Genomic DNA, 16,686 nt, shown 5'->3' on the forward strand with positions numbered 1-16,686 from the left:
AGGGTACTGTTTGCAGTGGAGATTTCCAGGCGCTGCTGGGGCTTGCACAAGTCATGGTAGCCCATGAGAACTAGACAGCGTGATGACCATACTGGATTGAAACCCCCTCTCTTCAGAGCCAGGGCTTAACTTGTGAGCCCCGGTTTGGAACAGGCAGTGCCCACTTCAGGCCTGGCACTGAAATCCCGGTGCTGTACCACCGTGCCCTCATCCCTGCTGACGGTGTTGCAGAGCAGGGCCCAGGGCTCATTCTGGCTGGGTCTCTGCGCGTCCTGGCGGGCTAGGGGCTGCGGGCAGAGGCAGCCGTCTTGAAAGGATCCGAGATCAACCTCAATCGCTTCCTTTTCAGGTTAGTCCAAAGAGAGCAGAGCAAGAGAGAGGAAGGTGGGTTGGAGAGCTCGCGGTGGGGCTTACGGGGTGTGTAATCGCTCACCCCCAGAAGCTTGCTCAGATGACAGAAGGAGGGGCTGCAGTGGAGAAGAAACAGAGCTGGAGCTCAAACCCCAGCCCTCTCCTCCCCAGCTCCCGTAGCCTTTGGCGAATGGCCCGTCAGATCCTTTGTTGGCTCTAGAGCTGCCGTGAGAAGGGAGCTGGTCCAATGAGCCCTGGGCGGCGACGGGGAAATCCATGCTGTCCATTTGCTCTCAAGCAAGAACATTTGTGCTAAAAGAAAAGAGGTGTGTATGTCTGTGCATATGCCTGTGTTGGGGGATTATGCCATAAGCAATTGACTTAGCCATTCATTTTCCTCCTCTCCCCTAAGGCTGTTGCAGTCCTTCCAGTGTTTGTGTTGAAATCAATGCTCCCAGCATCCCACTCAGCTGGAGGCTCCACCTTTCCCTTTGGCTGGATCCTGCTGTGCTGCTATAATCCAGTGTCTAGAGCAGCCACGTTTGTTGGCACAGAAACGAGGGCTGCTGCGTGTACGGTTTGTGGCTGAGCTGCAGGATCAGGCACGGGGGAGCTGTTGGGCGTGCAAAGAAAGACCAGCCCTTTCCGGCCTCTGAAGCATCTCTTTTGCAGCCTCTCTGCAGCGTACGTGCACAGCAGAAACCTTCAGAAGAACAGCCGAGGCCACGGAAGTGCCAGCATCCCGGCCTGGCCCACAGAGGCTGCAATCCAGGGCTCTGGGGAGAGTGACTTTCTCTGTCCAGGGGGCTGGTTAGTCCGGGTCAGTTGGGTTGCCAAGCCAGATGTGCACTAACTTAGCTGTGAAATTCCCAGCAGACAAGGTGATAGCAGTGTGAGCACAGAGGCGGAGTGGGCTGCTCACACCCAGGGGGGTGCATTGAGAGCGTGATGGTGGTTGGTAACTTCAGTGGCAGCGGCCATGAAAAAATGGAGTTCCAGGTCCTCCGGGGAGGAAAGAATAAAAACCTTGGACTTCAGAAAAGCAGACTCCAGCCAGCTCAGGGGACGGGTGGGAGGCAGGTCGGTGGGGAAAGGGAGCCCAGGAGAGCTGGCTCTACTTTTGAGTGCCTTTTAAGGGCACAGGAGCAAGCCATCCCGATGCAGTGGAAGAAGAGGAGGGGCAACAGCCTGGCTAGACGGCAGTCTCTTCTGAGAGTCGAAATTCAAAAAAGGACCCCTACAAAAGGCGGAAACGTGGTCATAGCACTAGGGAAGAATATAAGATCATTGCACAAGGGAGAAAAGTAGGAAGGCCAAGGCTTAATTTGAAAGGCAGCTGGCAAGGGACATAAAAGGCAATAAAAGAGGGATTCTACAAGTATATCAAGCATAAGAGGATGAGCTGAGCAGCCAGAGGTCCCTTACAAAATGCAGAAGGCAAGCTGGTTACAGATGCTGCAGAGAAGGCTGAAGTATTTAATGCCTTTTTTAAATATTTCACTCTTCACAAATAAGGTCAGATAAGGGGTGCAGTTGGCAGTAAATATAGGGGGGGAGACAAACGGTTACAGCAGACTGAGCCAGCAGCATGCTCTTGTTGCAAAAAAGCCAAGAGCATCCTGGGTTGTATCAACAGGTGTCACCTGCAAGTCGAGGGAAGTGACTCTCCCACTCAGTCCAGCACAGGGGAGGCCTCCCCTGGGGTCCTGGGTCCAGTTTGGGGCCCTGCACTTTAAGACAGATGTGAACAGATTGGAAAGAGTCCGTTGGAGAGCAATCAAAATGATTCGAGGACTTACTGGGAAAGCAAGACTTACGAGGAAAACCTAAAAGAGCTAAAGTTATTTAGTCTGGAGAGAAGACCGTGGGGCATTTGGTAACAGTCTTCAAATACCTGAAAGGTGATTATAGAGAGGATGGATTTGGGCTTTTCTCTGTGGCCACAGGAGCCAGGAATAGGAGAAGCGGTCTTCTCTCATTCCCTGCGTAGGCCGGGCCATGGCATCTCCGTGAATGAATTCCTGTTTGAAGTAGAACAGACCTTCTAGAAAAGTGTTCATTCTCTGGCCAAAGATTTCCAGCAAGGTCATCCAGCACAGCCTATAATGAGTCGCGTGTGTATAACTATATATGGTGCAAACTTATATAAATAATTAGCACCTTTATAAACTAACCAAAGCACATGCGTGTGTGTGTGTTGGGTCCTTTTATAGCATCTGATAAAGTGAGCTTCAGCTCGTGAAAGCTTGTGTTTATACATTACATTATATTGAGCACAGGCTTTCACAAGCTGAAGCTCACTTCATCAGATGTTATAAAAGGACCCCAGCACACACGACCACACACTTTGGTTGTTCATGGCTAGCTTATAAGGTGCAAATCTACCCTGCTTTCTACTTGGCTTTGGACTAACACTATGTGTATCTGCTCTTGCACAGCATTGGGTTTACTCAGTACTGGCCTAGACTTCAGCAAGATCAGCAGGGCACAAGATGGGCCCCTCTGGGCATCATGGCTGCCTTCTGTACCTCTTTCTCTGAACCCTTTCCTGGGGGGTGGCCCTTACATGCATCTCCCTGGCAAGGCCGGGTCCTGGCTGCGCCTGTTTCTGCGGGTACAGCGGCATGGCACGACATGGGGGCAGCGCCGACATCCCCCTCATTGGTTTCCAGGGGACAGGGCAGAGAGAGCTGCATTCACGTGGGACGTGCTTTGCTCATGCAGTGACACTAGTGGCCAGAGCAAGCCCCGATTGTTGCCAGGGCTCTCGGCCAGTGCAGCATGGCACTGGCACCCCGTGGCTGTGGCTTTCCTCATTTTGAGCAGGCCCTTTGTGGAAGGGTGGAGAATGAGGTGAGTGGTTCCCGTCCCTGGCCAGTCATTGCTCATTCTCTGCCCTGCTCCATCAGGCTCCCTCTTGGAGGTTAAGTGGATCCCTGAGTGGTGTATCTTAAGAGATCCTGTAACTGCCTGTTCACAATGCCGCGTGCTGTTACCGGGCTGACGAGGTGGCCAGGAGGGGATTGCATTTCAGTTTGGTCTGCTGGCCCTGGGCCAGGCAAAGCAAAGCTCAGCATCCCAGTGAAAGGACAAGAAGCTGTGGTCGGTTTTACCCAGACCCTCTTAGCTCTCACTGGTGAAAATATTATAATGAGGCTCCAGGAAAGTGCAGAAGGCGGACGGGGGTCCTTTCAACTGCAAGGCGAATAAATAGATCTGCAGCGAAGGCTGCCCTGGCTGTGCGACAGATGGATTTCTCATTAGCTGCCCCCCCCCCTGCAGGGAGATGTGGCCAGACTGGAGAGTGCCGTTTCTGCCGCATGTTTCCCATGAAGAACTCGTCTGTTTGGACGGAGGGCTGTGTCATGCTGCCTGTGCCACGCATCTGCATGGGGCAGAGCCACAAGCTCCCCGTGATTGCTTTGCTGTTCCCTGCTGCTCATCACAAGGGAAAGCCGGGGGGGATCTGCATGCTCTGGGGGAGCCCCATGAGAGCAGTGTGGGCCGATTGCATTATCCGGGTTGTGGGCACTGCCTCCTGCAGCCTCTTCTTCCGGGGTTGCTGCAGCTTCCAAGGACACTTCTCCGAGAGAACCAGATAGCCCCATTCACCATCGGCTGGGCAAGCGTGGCCACTGATGGAGGGTAGGGTGCACATACCTAATGGTAACGAGGGGTGGGTGAGCCAGATGCCGATTTAGAAGAGGTGATGACAGTTGCCAGGGTGTGGAGACGCTGCACTGCGCTGAAGACCAGGGCTGACACCCCTCTCCTTCTCTCCCTCTCTGCCTGGGGCACAAAACCTATTTGTTTCACCTCTGGATCCCAAGTTCCCCATTAAAACATTCATCCTAACATTTGCCATTCCTTGAATATACCAGTTGCTGGCTAATTCAATAGTGCCCAACATTTTGCTCCCCGTGAACTGGTGAGTGGCGCACAATGGATCCACGGGCCAGAGCCCGTGTGCTGGCCCAAGCTCCGTGCACTCGTATCGGGCCCCTTGCTTGCATCAGGTCCCACGTGCCCCACACATCCAGACTTTTGGCAGTAGGGGAGTGTTGACTAACACAGCGACTGCTCCCCCATTGCAAAATTCTCAGATCCATGAAGAGCCCCATGGGCCAGGTGACATGGCGCTGGTCTGCGGGCCCAGGGTTGAGCACCCCCGGGGTAACGGATGGGTAATACCTGACTACTTCCTCTGGCATTTTAGTACGTTACTGATTTAAACTTATATTCCGCATTCCTTGACTCTCCTGTCTGACACCATGCCAACCAAATGGGCACAACCTGATTCTGTGAATTTTGATGAGATGCACGAAGAAAGAACATACAGGGAGCGTACATTAATCAGTCCTCAACCTCTCCATCCCTTTCGGCAACCCCCGGTCCTACTAGATTGTTTGCTGCTTTGTTCATAGTGTTCCAAGTTTGCACTTTTCTGCATTTAGCACTTTGATGCGTTGAGCTGCTGAAGGTCCAGTCGAGAGTCTGTTTTGCTGCCTTGGGCAGGGCACCTAATGAGCCTTGCGTTCCAAAGGCTGAATTACCATTGATTGCAATGGAAAGCTTTGATATCTTAAAAAGTGCATTTAATTAGAGAGACAATTAATTAGCATCCATCGCTAACCCAGGACGGAGGCTTTTCCTGTGTCAACAGGGAGGTTTATTAAGTGAGTCAATAATATTGAAGTGGGATAAAACTCTAGTGAGTTCCGTAACCTGGGAAATAGCTGGAGAAAAGGAGAGGATGGGGTTGAAGTAAGGAGGGGTGGAGAGGAGAAAGGGAGCAGAGCTGTGGTGGGAGAGAGAGCAGTGCAAACACCAGCTTTGTGTTTCAACCTGGGTGGATGGGCAGGATTTGCTCTGATTTGTGAGGTCTGCAGTATCTGCTCTTTAGTTGGCGCAAACTGCCAGAGCTCCTTAGAGCTGACTGGCAATACCCTCTGGTAATTCCCTTCCCCTCCAGCCCCTTTGCCAGTGCTACTTAGTCCTGCCATTTTGCACCCCCTGCTCGTTTAGTCCCAACAAGTTGCACCGACCTGCTCAATTCTGACAAGTCCCCAGGGACTGTTTTAGTCTGGCTCTCCCCTCCCAGCTCCCCCAGTGGACCTTGGTCCTCGATCTGCCAGCTACAAGCGAGTCCTAGAAATCCTGGAGCGCTGCGGCTGGGAGGGAGCTCCAGAGGTCACATCTAGTCCAACTCACTGCCTGAGGCAGGATCAGCCCTGTCCAAACCAGCCCAGACAATGCAGCATCTGAACTCATTGCAAGACTACAGCTGAGACCCCTAGACACGTTTCACTTGGGGCTGAGTAGCAAGGGGCTGGTGCCCAGGGGTGTAGCAGGGCCGCTTCTTCTCTGGGCAGTCTCGGTGCATGGGGCAGCACAGGGATGCTCTAGTGCCAGTGGTTGCAGCATTGCCAACTATTGTCGCACCACCCACAAAGGCAGTGCCCAGCAGCGTTGCCAACTTAAGGCAGTTTCTTTTTAACTGAGTCTCCAGCCTTTTTATTCTGTTTATGGTTGTACCCTGTGCTTTTCCCCTACCCCAGGGACCTCTACCCATCCCCAGAGGCCCTGACTGCACCCCATATTGCGCTGCCCTTGCTAGGCCTGCACCCCCTTTCTAAGCACAAGCCCCCAGAAGGACTCCCATCTGCTGAACTGCAACCCAGCAGCACTGCAGGCAGTCACCAGACACTGCAGTAGCAGCATGTGGCTGGTGGCTGCGGAGGCTCCCATGGGCTATATAAAGCCCTGAGCTACTGCCAGACACCGGGTAGTGCTGCCATTGGCATCCCAGGTGCTGCCCTGATTTGCCCCCCCCCCGCCCCCGTTACACTACTACCTGTGCACAAATGACAAGCACCCATTCTGGTTTCTTGGCACCAGGACTCTTGCAGTTAGTTGATCAGTCTGGTGATGTTTTAACCTGGCCGAGGGCAGTGTCTGACCCAGCTGGTGCCAGTATCCCGGTGGTGCTGATCTGTCTTTGGATGGCCACACGCTCTGAGAGAGAATAGCCTGAGCACAGGCACGGATGGCAGCATCGCAGCAAACCCGTGCATTTCTCTCGCAGTGACCAGCAGTGCTGCCCTTCTCTGTGCTGCCAGAAAATGGCTTACAGAAAGCATCTTCAAAGTGAAAAGGACAGGCACTTAGCTCCTAACCGTACCGTGGGGAGCAGTGCTGTTGCTGGTGGGAAGACGTCCAGAGCTGCGCCGGCTGTTTTCCAACAGCTGCGGATTTATTTATCGTGCCGCTTGTAGCATGTGAATCTGTAGATAAACACACGGGAGGGACTAACGTGAACAACAGTATTGATTAAACGCTGTTTCTGCAAGAAGATCCCAAGCACTTGCAGCTATCGCCAGCCACCAGCGATGGGCCGGGAGCCAGACACCCGCTCCCCATGCACCCTCTTGGCACCCTTCGTGGCCATTGTCAGGGTGTTGCTGCAGCCAGGATGCAGGTGTGGGCCAGGTGTTGCTGAGCTTGCCAAGGCATGTTGCTGCATCTAGCACTCGTCGCGCAGTTGGGTGGCCTTGCTTCTCGTGGCAGAGAGGTGACGGCACAAGAGGAGAAGCAGGTGGCTGAGGCCACGCAGCCTGGCAGTGCAAAGGTGACTCCTGTCATGGCTGCATTGGCCCCTGGACCACCTTGCCTCCCTTGGCTCGTGTGGACTTGCGCAGTCCCTTCTTTCTGCTCTGGTAGGCTTGCAGAACTGCTGCGTGTTACCTGATCCTCTGTGGACCCGTGATGGCACAGGGCTTGGCTTGGCTTGACTGCGGAGTCGGTTTGAGGCTGGCGTGGGGTCCACATGGGAGTCATCCTGGGGTAGGTATATTTATGGAAATGCACTCAGGGTGCAGTGGGTTGCTATCAATGCATGTAGGGGAGTTGCAGCAAAGTTGCTATGTCCACACGAACCCCTTCTGCATTGCTGTGAGTATGGGAGATGTGCCGCCGGTGTCTGTGGCACGTTCAGTGCTGTCAGCTCTGGTGAGTTTATCATTTCTGGTGCAGTTTTGGCTCTTGTTTCAGGCTGTTGAGTGATGACGACGCAACCCTGCTGCCTACATGCAGATTTAATGACCAAAATCAGATGGTTAGGATGAATGCACTCCTCTTAGCTGAGTCCTTATCCCAGCTCTGCTACCCATTCATGTTCACGTTTCTGTGCCTTTGCAGAATATGTTACAGGACGAGGTCTTGCATTGCATTCTTGGGGAGTAACAGTTATTTACCCATTTCATGGCCAAGGTACTTGCTAACCTGCCTAAAGATCCCATGTGCTCACCCATATAACCCACAGCATGGTCCTTAGTTCCCTCCTGGCAGCCGGCACACCTTTTAATGACTCCTACTGTTTCTTTGGCTCTGACTCGGGGGGTACAGTCAGGCTACTAGATACGGTACTCCCAAGTCCAGGCCCTGGAGGTGACTTGGGTAGGAGTGCGTTATATTGGTTTATCTTGTCAGGAGCTGCTAGGCTAAATGCACTGACAAAACAAGGAACAGAGACCGGGAAGCTCCTGTGTCTGGGACGTTCTGAAGAGAGGACAGCAGAAACCCTTTGGGCCTTCAGTTAGTCCCGCAGTGCAAGAGGTCAGTGCTCTGGACTTCAGGGTGATGGCATCAAACTCTGCCAGTGGCCCCCAGGCACATTAAGAAACTCTTCGTCACACATTCAGTTGTTCTTATGGGACTGCGGACCCTTTTGTCAGAGGGGTGTATGCAAGCCTGTGGCTGTTGCTGCACTGTCTTGTGTCAAGCATTCTGTGCCCATTGCAAACAGATAGGAAGGATAAGGTCAGGAATGTGGATTTGAGGAGAGGAGACCCTTGGAGACGATTCTTTCTGGGGCTTCCAGCAAAAGCCAGGCATCCCTCATGCTCCCGACTGGATTAATGTTGGTGTTTTCACATGCTTGGGGCTCAGCCCAGCAAGCCGTGGCAGGCCGTTGCTCGGAGCAGGGCATATACTTTGATGCTAGCAGCAGCAGTCCTCTGGAGACGACTCAGCATCATGTTCATAGATTCACATGCATCACGACCAGAAAGGGCCGGTCTAACCATCCAGCGTGACCTGCATGACAGATCAGAAAAGCTTCCCCAGCAGTTCCTAAATCTGGCCTGGGCTAGAGAGACAGCTAGCCTTGATTTGTTTTTTTCAAGACTCCCAGGGACAGAGGAACCTGCCTGTCCCCAGGTATCCTCTCTGGGTGGTTAAATATACAAGATAACATTCAGAGTTTTCCACAGCAAAAGTTACACAAACGAAGCATTTTGAAATGAGTACAGTTTCCTGGTGATTTTCTTTTTCAGTTGAAACCATTTTTCCAGTGACAAACTTTTGGATGGAGTTTTTCTAGGCAGTGTTGCTCTTGGCTTGTAACGTTCGCTTCCAACCCGGCATTCGCACATCACAAAATAAGTTGAAAAATAATCAAACGGCAGATGTGAAAAATGGAACAGAATTCCAGGATTCTGAAACGAAGCGTTTTTCAGAACAGCAATTTTCAAGACGTTTTATTTTGTAAATCATTTCTTGTTCCCTTTGAAATCAGCTTTTGTGATGCTAGAATTTCCTGTAAACTGGACTTTCCAAGTTGCTGCCCACTCTAACCAGAAGTAATGGATAGTGAATAATGAACAACTTAGACTATGAAAATGATTCAACCAAAGCATTAAACTTAAATGACAAATGCATTCAGAGGGAAGAGGGATTACTAACTGAAGAGTAGTCTTCATGCAGCGCATACATTATTCAGGAGTTCGAGCAATGAACGGTTTCTCCATTTCTGCTTTCAAGCTTTTCCAAAGCCCTAGGAGCGATGTTCCTACTGTAGCTAGATTATTTTACCCCGCCGCCTTTCATTTAAGATCATATATGGGAGAAACATGCATGTATGAGGCTCGGGAGACCTGGGGGCTATTCCCAGCTCTGCTGCTGACCCACAGCACTACCTTGAGAGAGTTTCTTCTTTTGGTGCCTCAGTCTCCCCCTCTCTAAAATGGGGGGAATGATGGCCATGCTTTGGGCAGTAGGACTCATTAAAGAGAGATTGCGGAGTGTTTGGAGCAACTCAGCAGATGGACAGTGGAAAGGTCAAGGGGGCTCCTTGTTACTTCCTTGACAAAGGGAGCCCGTCTGGGTGGCTTGGTGGAAAGGTTCCCATCTCCCATCCGGGTACGCACGCTAAGGGCAAGATCCGACATTACTTTACGTGCCCAGACAGTCATCCAGCTGGGCACAGTTTGCAGTGCTATGCAATGGACGCATGAGCGGACGGCATGCATAGGCTGCACTCCAGCTGGGCGGGGAAGTGACTCTGCACGCGTGGGTCTGAGCTGTAGGCCTGGGATCCGCACCTGACCACACCAGGAGGAAGGGCCTCCCATGTTTCAGCCTAGTGGTTAGGGCACTCCTCCAAAAAACAGGAGGCCGAGGTACTGGGCACCCCAGAAGAGACTCGAACCTGACTTCCCAGCACGGCTCTCCAACAGCCAGACTGCGCTGCAGTGTGGGAGTGAGGCTCTTGTGTGAGCCACAGTCAACCTCCCTCTGCATGATGAGCAGGGCTTCTTGTTTTCTCTGATTTAAAAAAAAAAATCCCCAATTTTCAGTTAAAAAAGAAAGAAAGAACCCCAAATCCACATGTTTCCATAATTAAAATGAAACACCCCTATATACATATCTATATATTTGTGCTGTTTCATTTAAATCATGGGCAAACGTGGATTTGGGGTTATTTTTTCTTAACGGAAAATTGGGGATTTTTTTAAATCCAAGAAAACCAGGATCCCTGATGCTGAGGGCATAGAACTTCTAGGGCAGCTCCCCAGATTGCTAGCTATTGAGTTAAAATATGAGATGCTCTTCCTCTTCCTCCTCCTCCTCAGCTTCTAGCCCCTGCTAGTCCTTGTGTTCACCTAGCTGCAGTTTTGTGACGTGTACTGCCCCAGCAATGCGGATACAGAGTCGCCCGGCCAGTGCGCACACAATCACACACAGTTGCACACCCTCAGCTGCTGTTTAGATGCTTCTGTGTCTACCCTGCCCACGGGGTGAGATTGCAGCCCCCATGGAAGTGCCAGAAAGGGCAGTGGTGCAGCTGGGGACGCGAGATCCAGGTACAGACTGGATTCTGCTGTAAAGCTGCTTGTTGACTTAGCCTGGCTCCCAGTGCTGCATGCAAAAAGCCATGCACTTTCCAGTTTCTGCCCTGGGGTGCTTCAGTCCTTTGCTTGTGGGGATCCAGGAATGAACAGTACCATCTGCTGCTCGTGGTAGCGTAGGAGTTGGGATCTAGGCGATAGACAAGCATCCATCAGGGAACGCAGAGCAGGTGAAATGATGATTTATTCACATCTCCTACACAACTCCCCTGTGTTTTCTCATGCACAGCCACCCAGGGGGTCTGATTAATGTCTTGATGTCGCTGCTAGCTCTGGACAGAGACATTGGCTGCGTGGCTACTGTAAGCGTGATCTTCACCTGCATGTAGAGGCCCAGCATTGATTCGGAAGGCAGAATTGCTTTATTTAGCTGCACATTTTTCATTTCACATGCTCCCCTTCCCTCTTGTTCTCTCTCCGTCCTGTTTGCCAACTTCCATGTGCTAGCAAAGGGACTGGTGCTGCTGTAAAGTCTGCTGTGGACAGAGGACTGCCTGAAATGTTCTGCAAACATGAGAGTTTTAATCAGCATAACTAGAGATGAACGAGATGTGGATCTAAAGGCCAGTGTATGAATTGGGAGTGTGGCCAGTTGCCCTCCCTTTTTCCTCTGTTTAACTTGTGCAACAGGTAGAGCCAACACAATGGTTTCCAAGCAGAACAAAGTTCCCTTTCTAGGCTGAAAAAGCAATACATCCTCACACTGTGGTGGTTGCCATGAAAAAGTGGCTGTCCCCCCCGAAAGCACGACGTAGATGCAGAATGGGAAATGAAAGTGATAGCTCAGACCCAACAGCAGGCAAATGCTGTTTCTTTACCAGCAATCTCCCTATCTCTGTGCTGAGCACAGGGCTGTTTCACCTCTGGGCCACTTAACTTGGTTGGTGTCTGGGAACTCATATCTAGTAAAAACTCTCTCTCGGTGACTCTCAGTAAGCTTTTATGGAAGCAGAGCTGTCTGCTTGCTGCTGGGAACTTTGTTCTCCCTAGCAAGAGGCAAAGTCCCTGTCTCAGGAGTGGAAGTGGATGCAGCTCCCTGAATCAGGGCCTCGGGGAACTAGGGATGGGGAGAGCCTGAAAGGCCAGGGGCACAGAAGAGCAGAGTCAGGGACGCCAGGTCTCTGAAGCATGGCTTCCAGAGCAGGGCAGGGTCCAAAGCCAGCTGTGCTTCATCGGGGGCTTGAGCTGACGTTTCGTTGCTGTGATCAGATGGTTTTGGGTCCAAGCTAGAGCCAGCAGCACAGTGGCCCTCAGTGGGATTTCCCACAAGGATCCATGCGAGCTGCTTGCAGTATGCTCATGCTTCAGGCATTTAAAATGCAGCTGATGTCCCTGGCCCAGGATATGCCTTGGTATGGCTCCGATGCCAGTCCTGGTCGTGGTTGTGGTCAGCCCTCTCAGCCATGGCTTGATTCAACTGGCTCTTCCTGAAGGATTGTCGAGCGCTTTCCTTGCCGAGATGGAGACAAGGTCCCCGTGGGCCCTGCTCACCTCCAGCTGGCGGAGTGCTTTGCACATGTTTTCTGGGTTCAGGCGGTGTGGTGTGGTAGGTGAGTGGGTGCTGGGGAGAGTGGCACACTTGAAGCCAAGTTCCCAAGGTGGTGGTCCAGAAAACTGCCGCTGTGCTGTGTCTTCAGGACTGCCTTTATGTGGGGCAGGGCCTGGGACCCCTGAGCAGTGGAGCTGGGAGTAAGGCACAGACTCCTCCAGGAGGCTGGGAGCTATGGGGAGCAGAGCACTGCTGGCTGGTGCTGGAGGATACAGGTGTGCCAGGAAGAGCTTCACCGCAGCTTGCTTCTAGGTGGGTCCTGGTTCCTGCCCAGAGGTGGGGTGCTCAAGCTCCTCACCTCGCTGGTTGTCAGAATTGTTTTCAGAGGGACCAAACAAGGCATTTTCTCCTATCCTTCTCTGAGAAACAGCAGAAGTATTTTGGCTAAAACCCACAAACATACCAACCAGCCTGAGGCAGAGACCCAGCACAGAAAAACAGTGGCTGGAACGGTTCAGGTTTGGCAGCGTTATAAACACCCGCAAACAGGATCTAACCGTGCAAATATAAACATCGCCACCTGCATGGACTGTGAAATCCTTGCCTGTTTTTTCTGTTCTCTTTCATTAGTAGCTAAAAACTCATCTGACCTAAAGCATTTAAGCCCAAACTGCCTGGAAAATCTTCTCGAATGTGTTATGATTCTCCTGGCTTTAGAGGGGAGCCACCCGCTGAGCTGGCACCTGTGCCTGGTGTGAGGTGGCAATTGGTGGTCCCCATCCTGGGCACAGAGCCGGTGCTAGGGCCTTCCACGGCAGAGCTGGAGCACCAAGGCCTCTCTGACTGCCGTGCCGGAGAAAACTCCTGCCACTCCGGAGTTGGAGCCATGCCTGTAGCAGGCTGGTGGAGGCCCCTGCATGGGGACGTGGGGACACAGCACAGTCCTGGTTCAAAATGCTGCATATTCAGGATTTCTTGTATACCTGCTCTTAGCTCTCACTTGTTTGTGGGGATGGGCCTGTTACGGAGAAGGCTGCAGTGTCCCCAAACCCTGTGGGGGATGCCATGGTCTGCAAAGGTAGACACAGCAGAGAGAGCAGTGTGGCGATGGCAAGCAGCCTGGTGGTGCCGTGGGTTTGGGGTGGGGGTGACGAGAGAAGAAGGGATTAGCTGTGGGTTGTGCTGGCTGGGCCCTGTGTTCCCCTTTTCCTAGCTCAGCACTGCATATCTGTATCCGCTCGTGCTCTTCCGGTTGCAGGGGGGCTGCGTCGGAGTTTGGGGGCTGCCACTGCAGAGGCATTTCTCCTGGGTGCTTGAAGAATTGAGGTGCTAAACCGTGCACCCTTGCAGTGCTCAGGATCAGTGCTGGGCTCTGCACCAGGTCTGTTTTCAAGGCCCTCGCTCCGAGCTGTGATTGCCTGGGGGGTATGCAAGTGGCCTGGCTCTGTCATGCTGCTTGCTTAGTTCTGTGCCCTGAGGCTGCCTCCTCATTTCCACCCCTCTGACTCCTGATTTTTGTCATCTTCCTGCAGAAACACTGATGGATTCCACCACTGCAACAGCAGAACTGGGCTGGATGGTGCATCCTCCTTCAGGGGTGAGTCCTCACTTCTTCTCACCACCGCCCCGCTTCTTCCTTAGGCTGTGTGCGAACAGGGGTGTAGGATTCGCACGTCTCTGTGCAAGGGGGAGTCCGACCAGCAAGCCTGGTATGAACAGAGATCCTGTTATTTAACAAGATGCCTCCACTGTAGCTGAGCACGCTGCTCAGAGCTACAAGGGGAAGCTTCACAGAACAACCCTGAAATGTGAGATGTCCCAAAATTTCAGGGTAAAACTTACAAAGGCAGCTAGGTGATAAAAGAGCAGCAGCATCTTTGATAATCAATGGGACCCGAGCTCTGAAGTGCCAGGATTGCTTTTGAAAATGGGATTTTGCTGCTTCAAGCAAGGAGGAAACTTAAAGAAAATCATTGAAAATCATGTTGATTTTTTTTTTTTAATTTTACCATGTTACATGACAACCGTTGAACCTGCTGGAAAAGAATGTGAGTGTGACCCTAGACCTCTAGGCTTGGGACCCCAAAGAGTAGCTTTCCATAAAGGATTGTGCATGCAGGGACTGAAGCCTGAAACCAGGTAGTGGAGTGGCTGCAGCGGAGACGTGCCCTGGGAAAGGGAAGGGATGCAGGCTTCCCCAGTGAAATGCAGAAGAGAGGTGCAGCAGGTGTTTGCGAGTCCTGACCACGTGCTTGGATGAGTTTGCTGATCTCTCTCTGTCTTGCTTGGATGCAGTTAGACCAGGCCAGAATTGGGGGCCTTCCTGGAGTTTTTTCAGAAAGAAATAACCGGCCCTCTGGGATCTCCAGCAGCGCTGGACCCCGGTGCCCCTACTCTTAGTGGGCTCTGGGGCCATGACAGACTAAAGATCGGCTCTGAACGATGAGCGCCGCAGCGAGATTAGCAAAACCCTGTTGAAGCAGGTGGCTGGGCTTCCTCTTGCTTTTTGGTCTGGGTAACTCTCTTTGCCCTAGCATGGATTGCCCTATCCGAGGCACAGGGGCCTCTCGGCATCCAGCCAGATGCTAGGGGCTTGGGACCAGGTTCCTCAAGGAGCTCAGCTTCCACCCGGCCAACCTCGCGTGGTTCCCAGCGGGAGTTTTGGGGCACGCAGTGGGTTCAAAGGTGGTGGTGTGCTGCCTGCAGGGTCAAGAGAGGGGGATAGTTAGGGAAAGATGGAGAGCCGGGTCAGAGGAGTGGGGTTGGCAAAAGAGCCAGAGCACACAGCAGCTGCAGGCACCTCCTGGCCCCGCAGCCTCGAGCTGGGTTCACCACGCAGCCCTGACCTCCTGGTTTTCATTGAGCTAGTTTTGTTTTGCAGGGAAACGAATAATGGGCACATGCACTCCCCCCGCACCCCCCTTCCACCCACTCCCGACCCTGAATGGAGTCTGGAAAGGGCAAAATGAAGACGTTTCTTTGGATTTCACACTCCCTGGCTGACAGGCACAGGCCCTTCCCTGCTACCCCGCTCCGGGCGCGCCTGGCCCTTCGCCAGGGAGCCCTGGACGGGAAGCCTGAGACCAAGCCTCAAAGAATAGACTGCATCAAGAAAAGCCTCCCGCCACGATGAAGATTATACTGCGTTAGACCAGCTCCCCCGGGCCTTCCCTGCGCGCCCCCTCCCGTGGCGAGCCCAGAGCTGGGCCAGGTTGTGCCAAGGCCCGCTGCAGCACGCAGCGCTGTCGAAATCATCATAATAATGGCTATTAGCCGTGAAGGCTTGCAGAGGCTTCACCCACTCCACTAGGCCTCAGCCCAGCCTGCCCCATTGCCTGCCAAAGGGAAATGATGGGCTCTCAATAGGCGGGGGGCAGAGGTCAAGTCTTTTTCTCTCCTCGCCCAGCCTTTCTTGTTTGCAGTTTTCCATATCTAAAGCGAGCCCTGCTCCCTGCTCTCCCGGCCCACTCGGTAATGAGGCCCAGGCCTGTTGGAGGCCGTCTCCGTGTATTATTGTGCTGCCGTATTCTTTTGAGTCCCCAGCATGTTAATTAGAGAGTGAGGAGAAAGGGAGAGGATTCTAATTAAGCTCTGAGGAAGCGCCGGGGCTGAGACGAGGGGTGACTTTCTCTCAGCTGAGAAAAGGGAGCTTTGGAGTGGGGCACTGAAGGGATTAGTCCGTCCTGTGGTGTCAGCAACTCCAAACAAGCCCCTCTCGCCCCCACCTCTGCTACCCCCCGTCACTCCCGAGTGCCCTCCATCCGGCCCGGGAACCGGCCACTGAGCGGGTGGGTGTCCAGGCTCCCAGAGCTCGGGCATGGGGCAAGGGAAGGTCTCCAGGGGACTCCCGCTGCGTTTCTCAGAAACGTGTGCATGGCTTGCTGGAAGGACCCAGGGCGGCTGGCGAAGGTGTTTGAAAAGTTTGGGGTTTGCTCCCAAGTGCTGACATCTCGGAGGTTGCGTGCAATGGACTGTTGCTTTCCAGCCAGCTCTCTTGATCGGCTGCCAGCGCTTGTCCGCCTGGCTCCAACTTATGTCACATTATTGAATATTAAATTCAATACACAGTCTGAAATAATAAGATGCCATTGCCACATCTCTCCCTACACAAACCAGGACCATCCCTAAAACATAGTCTCCAGCTCCATTCCCTTCTCCCTGTCCCTCGGGGATGTGCTAGTCAGGACTAGCAAGCATTTGGAAAGCAGGTCTACTGCACGCTCTCTGCACGTGGCTGGCACCAAGAGCAGGCCCAGCAATGTGGCTCTTGGACGATCAGGACAGTACATGATGAGCTGCGTGCAAAGACTGGATGAGCCTGGAACCACTTTGGTGGCAGCTCCCAGGTGCAGCACGGAGGGACCTATTCCAACCTTTCAGAGATGAGACCGCTGCTGGGCAGACAGGTCCTTGGTGACCATGCAAGAGTCCTCTCTGGCAATTGGGGCATGCGTTTCTGATTAATTCTTGTGGGTTGGCCCAACAAAGAGAAGGACCAGACAGCATTTCCATGGCAGGCAAGAGCTGGTGAGGTCTTTAAGTGTGCCCTGGAAGAGTAAATCCCTGTAGTGTGAGGTGGAGAGGGGTGGGGGGACATGTGGAGGGGAGGGCACTGGTTCAGGATACGAGTCCAGAGTGTACTGCAGCAGCATAGGAAGC

At 52.9% G+C, this 16,686-nt stretch overlaps 1 protein-coding gene across 4 annotated transcripts in view; it reads left to right on the forward strand.

The window, feature by feature from the left end:
- Positions 1-16,686, forward strand: part of EPHB2 (EPH receptor B2) — a 120,401-nt gene that overhangs the window by 23,792 nt on the left and 79,923 nt on the right. For all 4 annotated transcript variants that reach the window (XM_090023357.1, XM_090023356.1, XM_090023358.1 and 1 more), the window contains exon 2: positions 13,560-13,624. In XM_090023357.1, the coding sequence (XP_089879483.1) occupies positions 13,560-13,624 (65 nt within the window). The remainder of the gene's footprint in view (positions 1-13,559; positions 13,625-16,686) is intronic.

Source organism: Crocodylus siamensis, chromosome 12, assembly GCF_052110815.1.
Source record: "Crocodylus siamensis isolate JL-2025a chromosome 12, ASM5211081v1, whole genome shotgun sequence".
NCBI lineage: Eukaryota > Metazoa > Chordata > Crocodylia > Crocodylidae > Crocodylus > Crocodylus siamensis.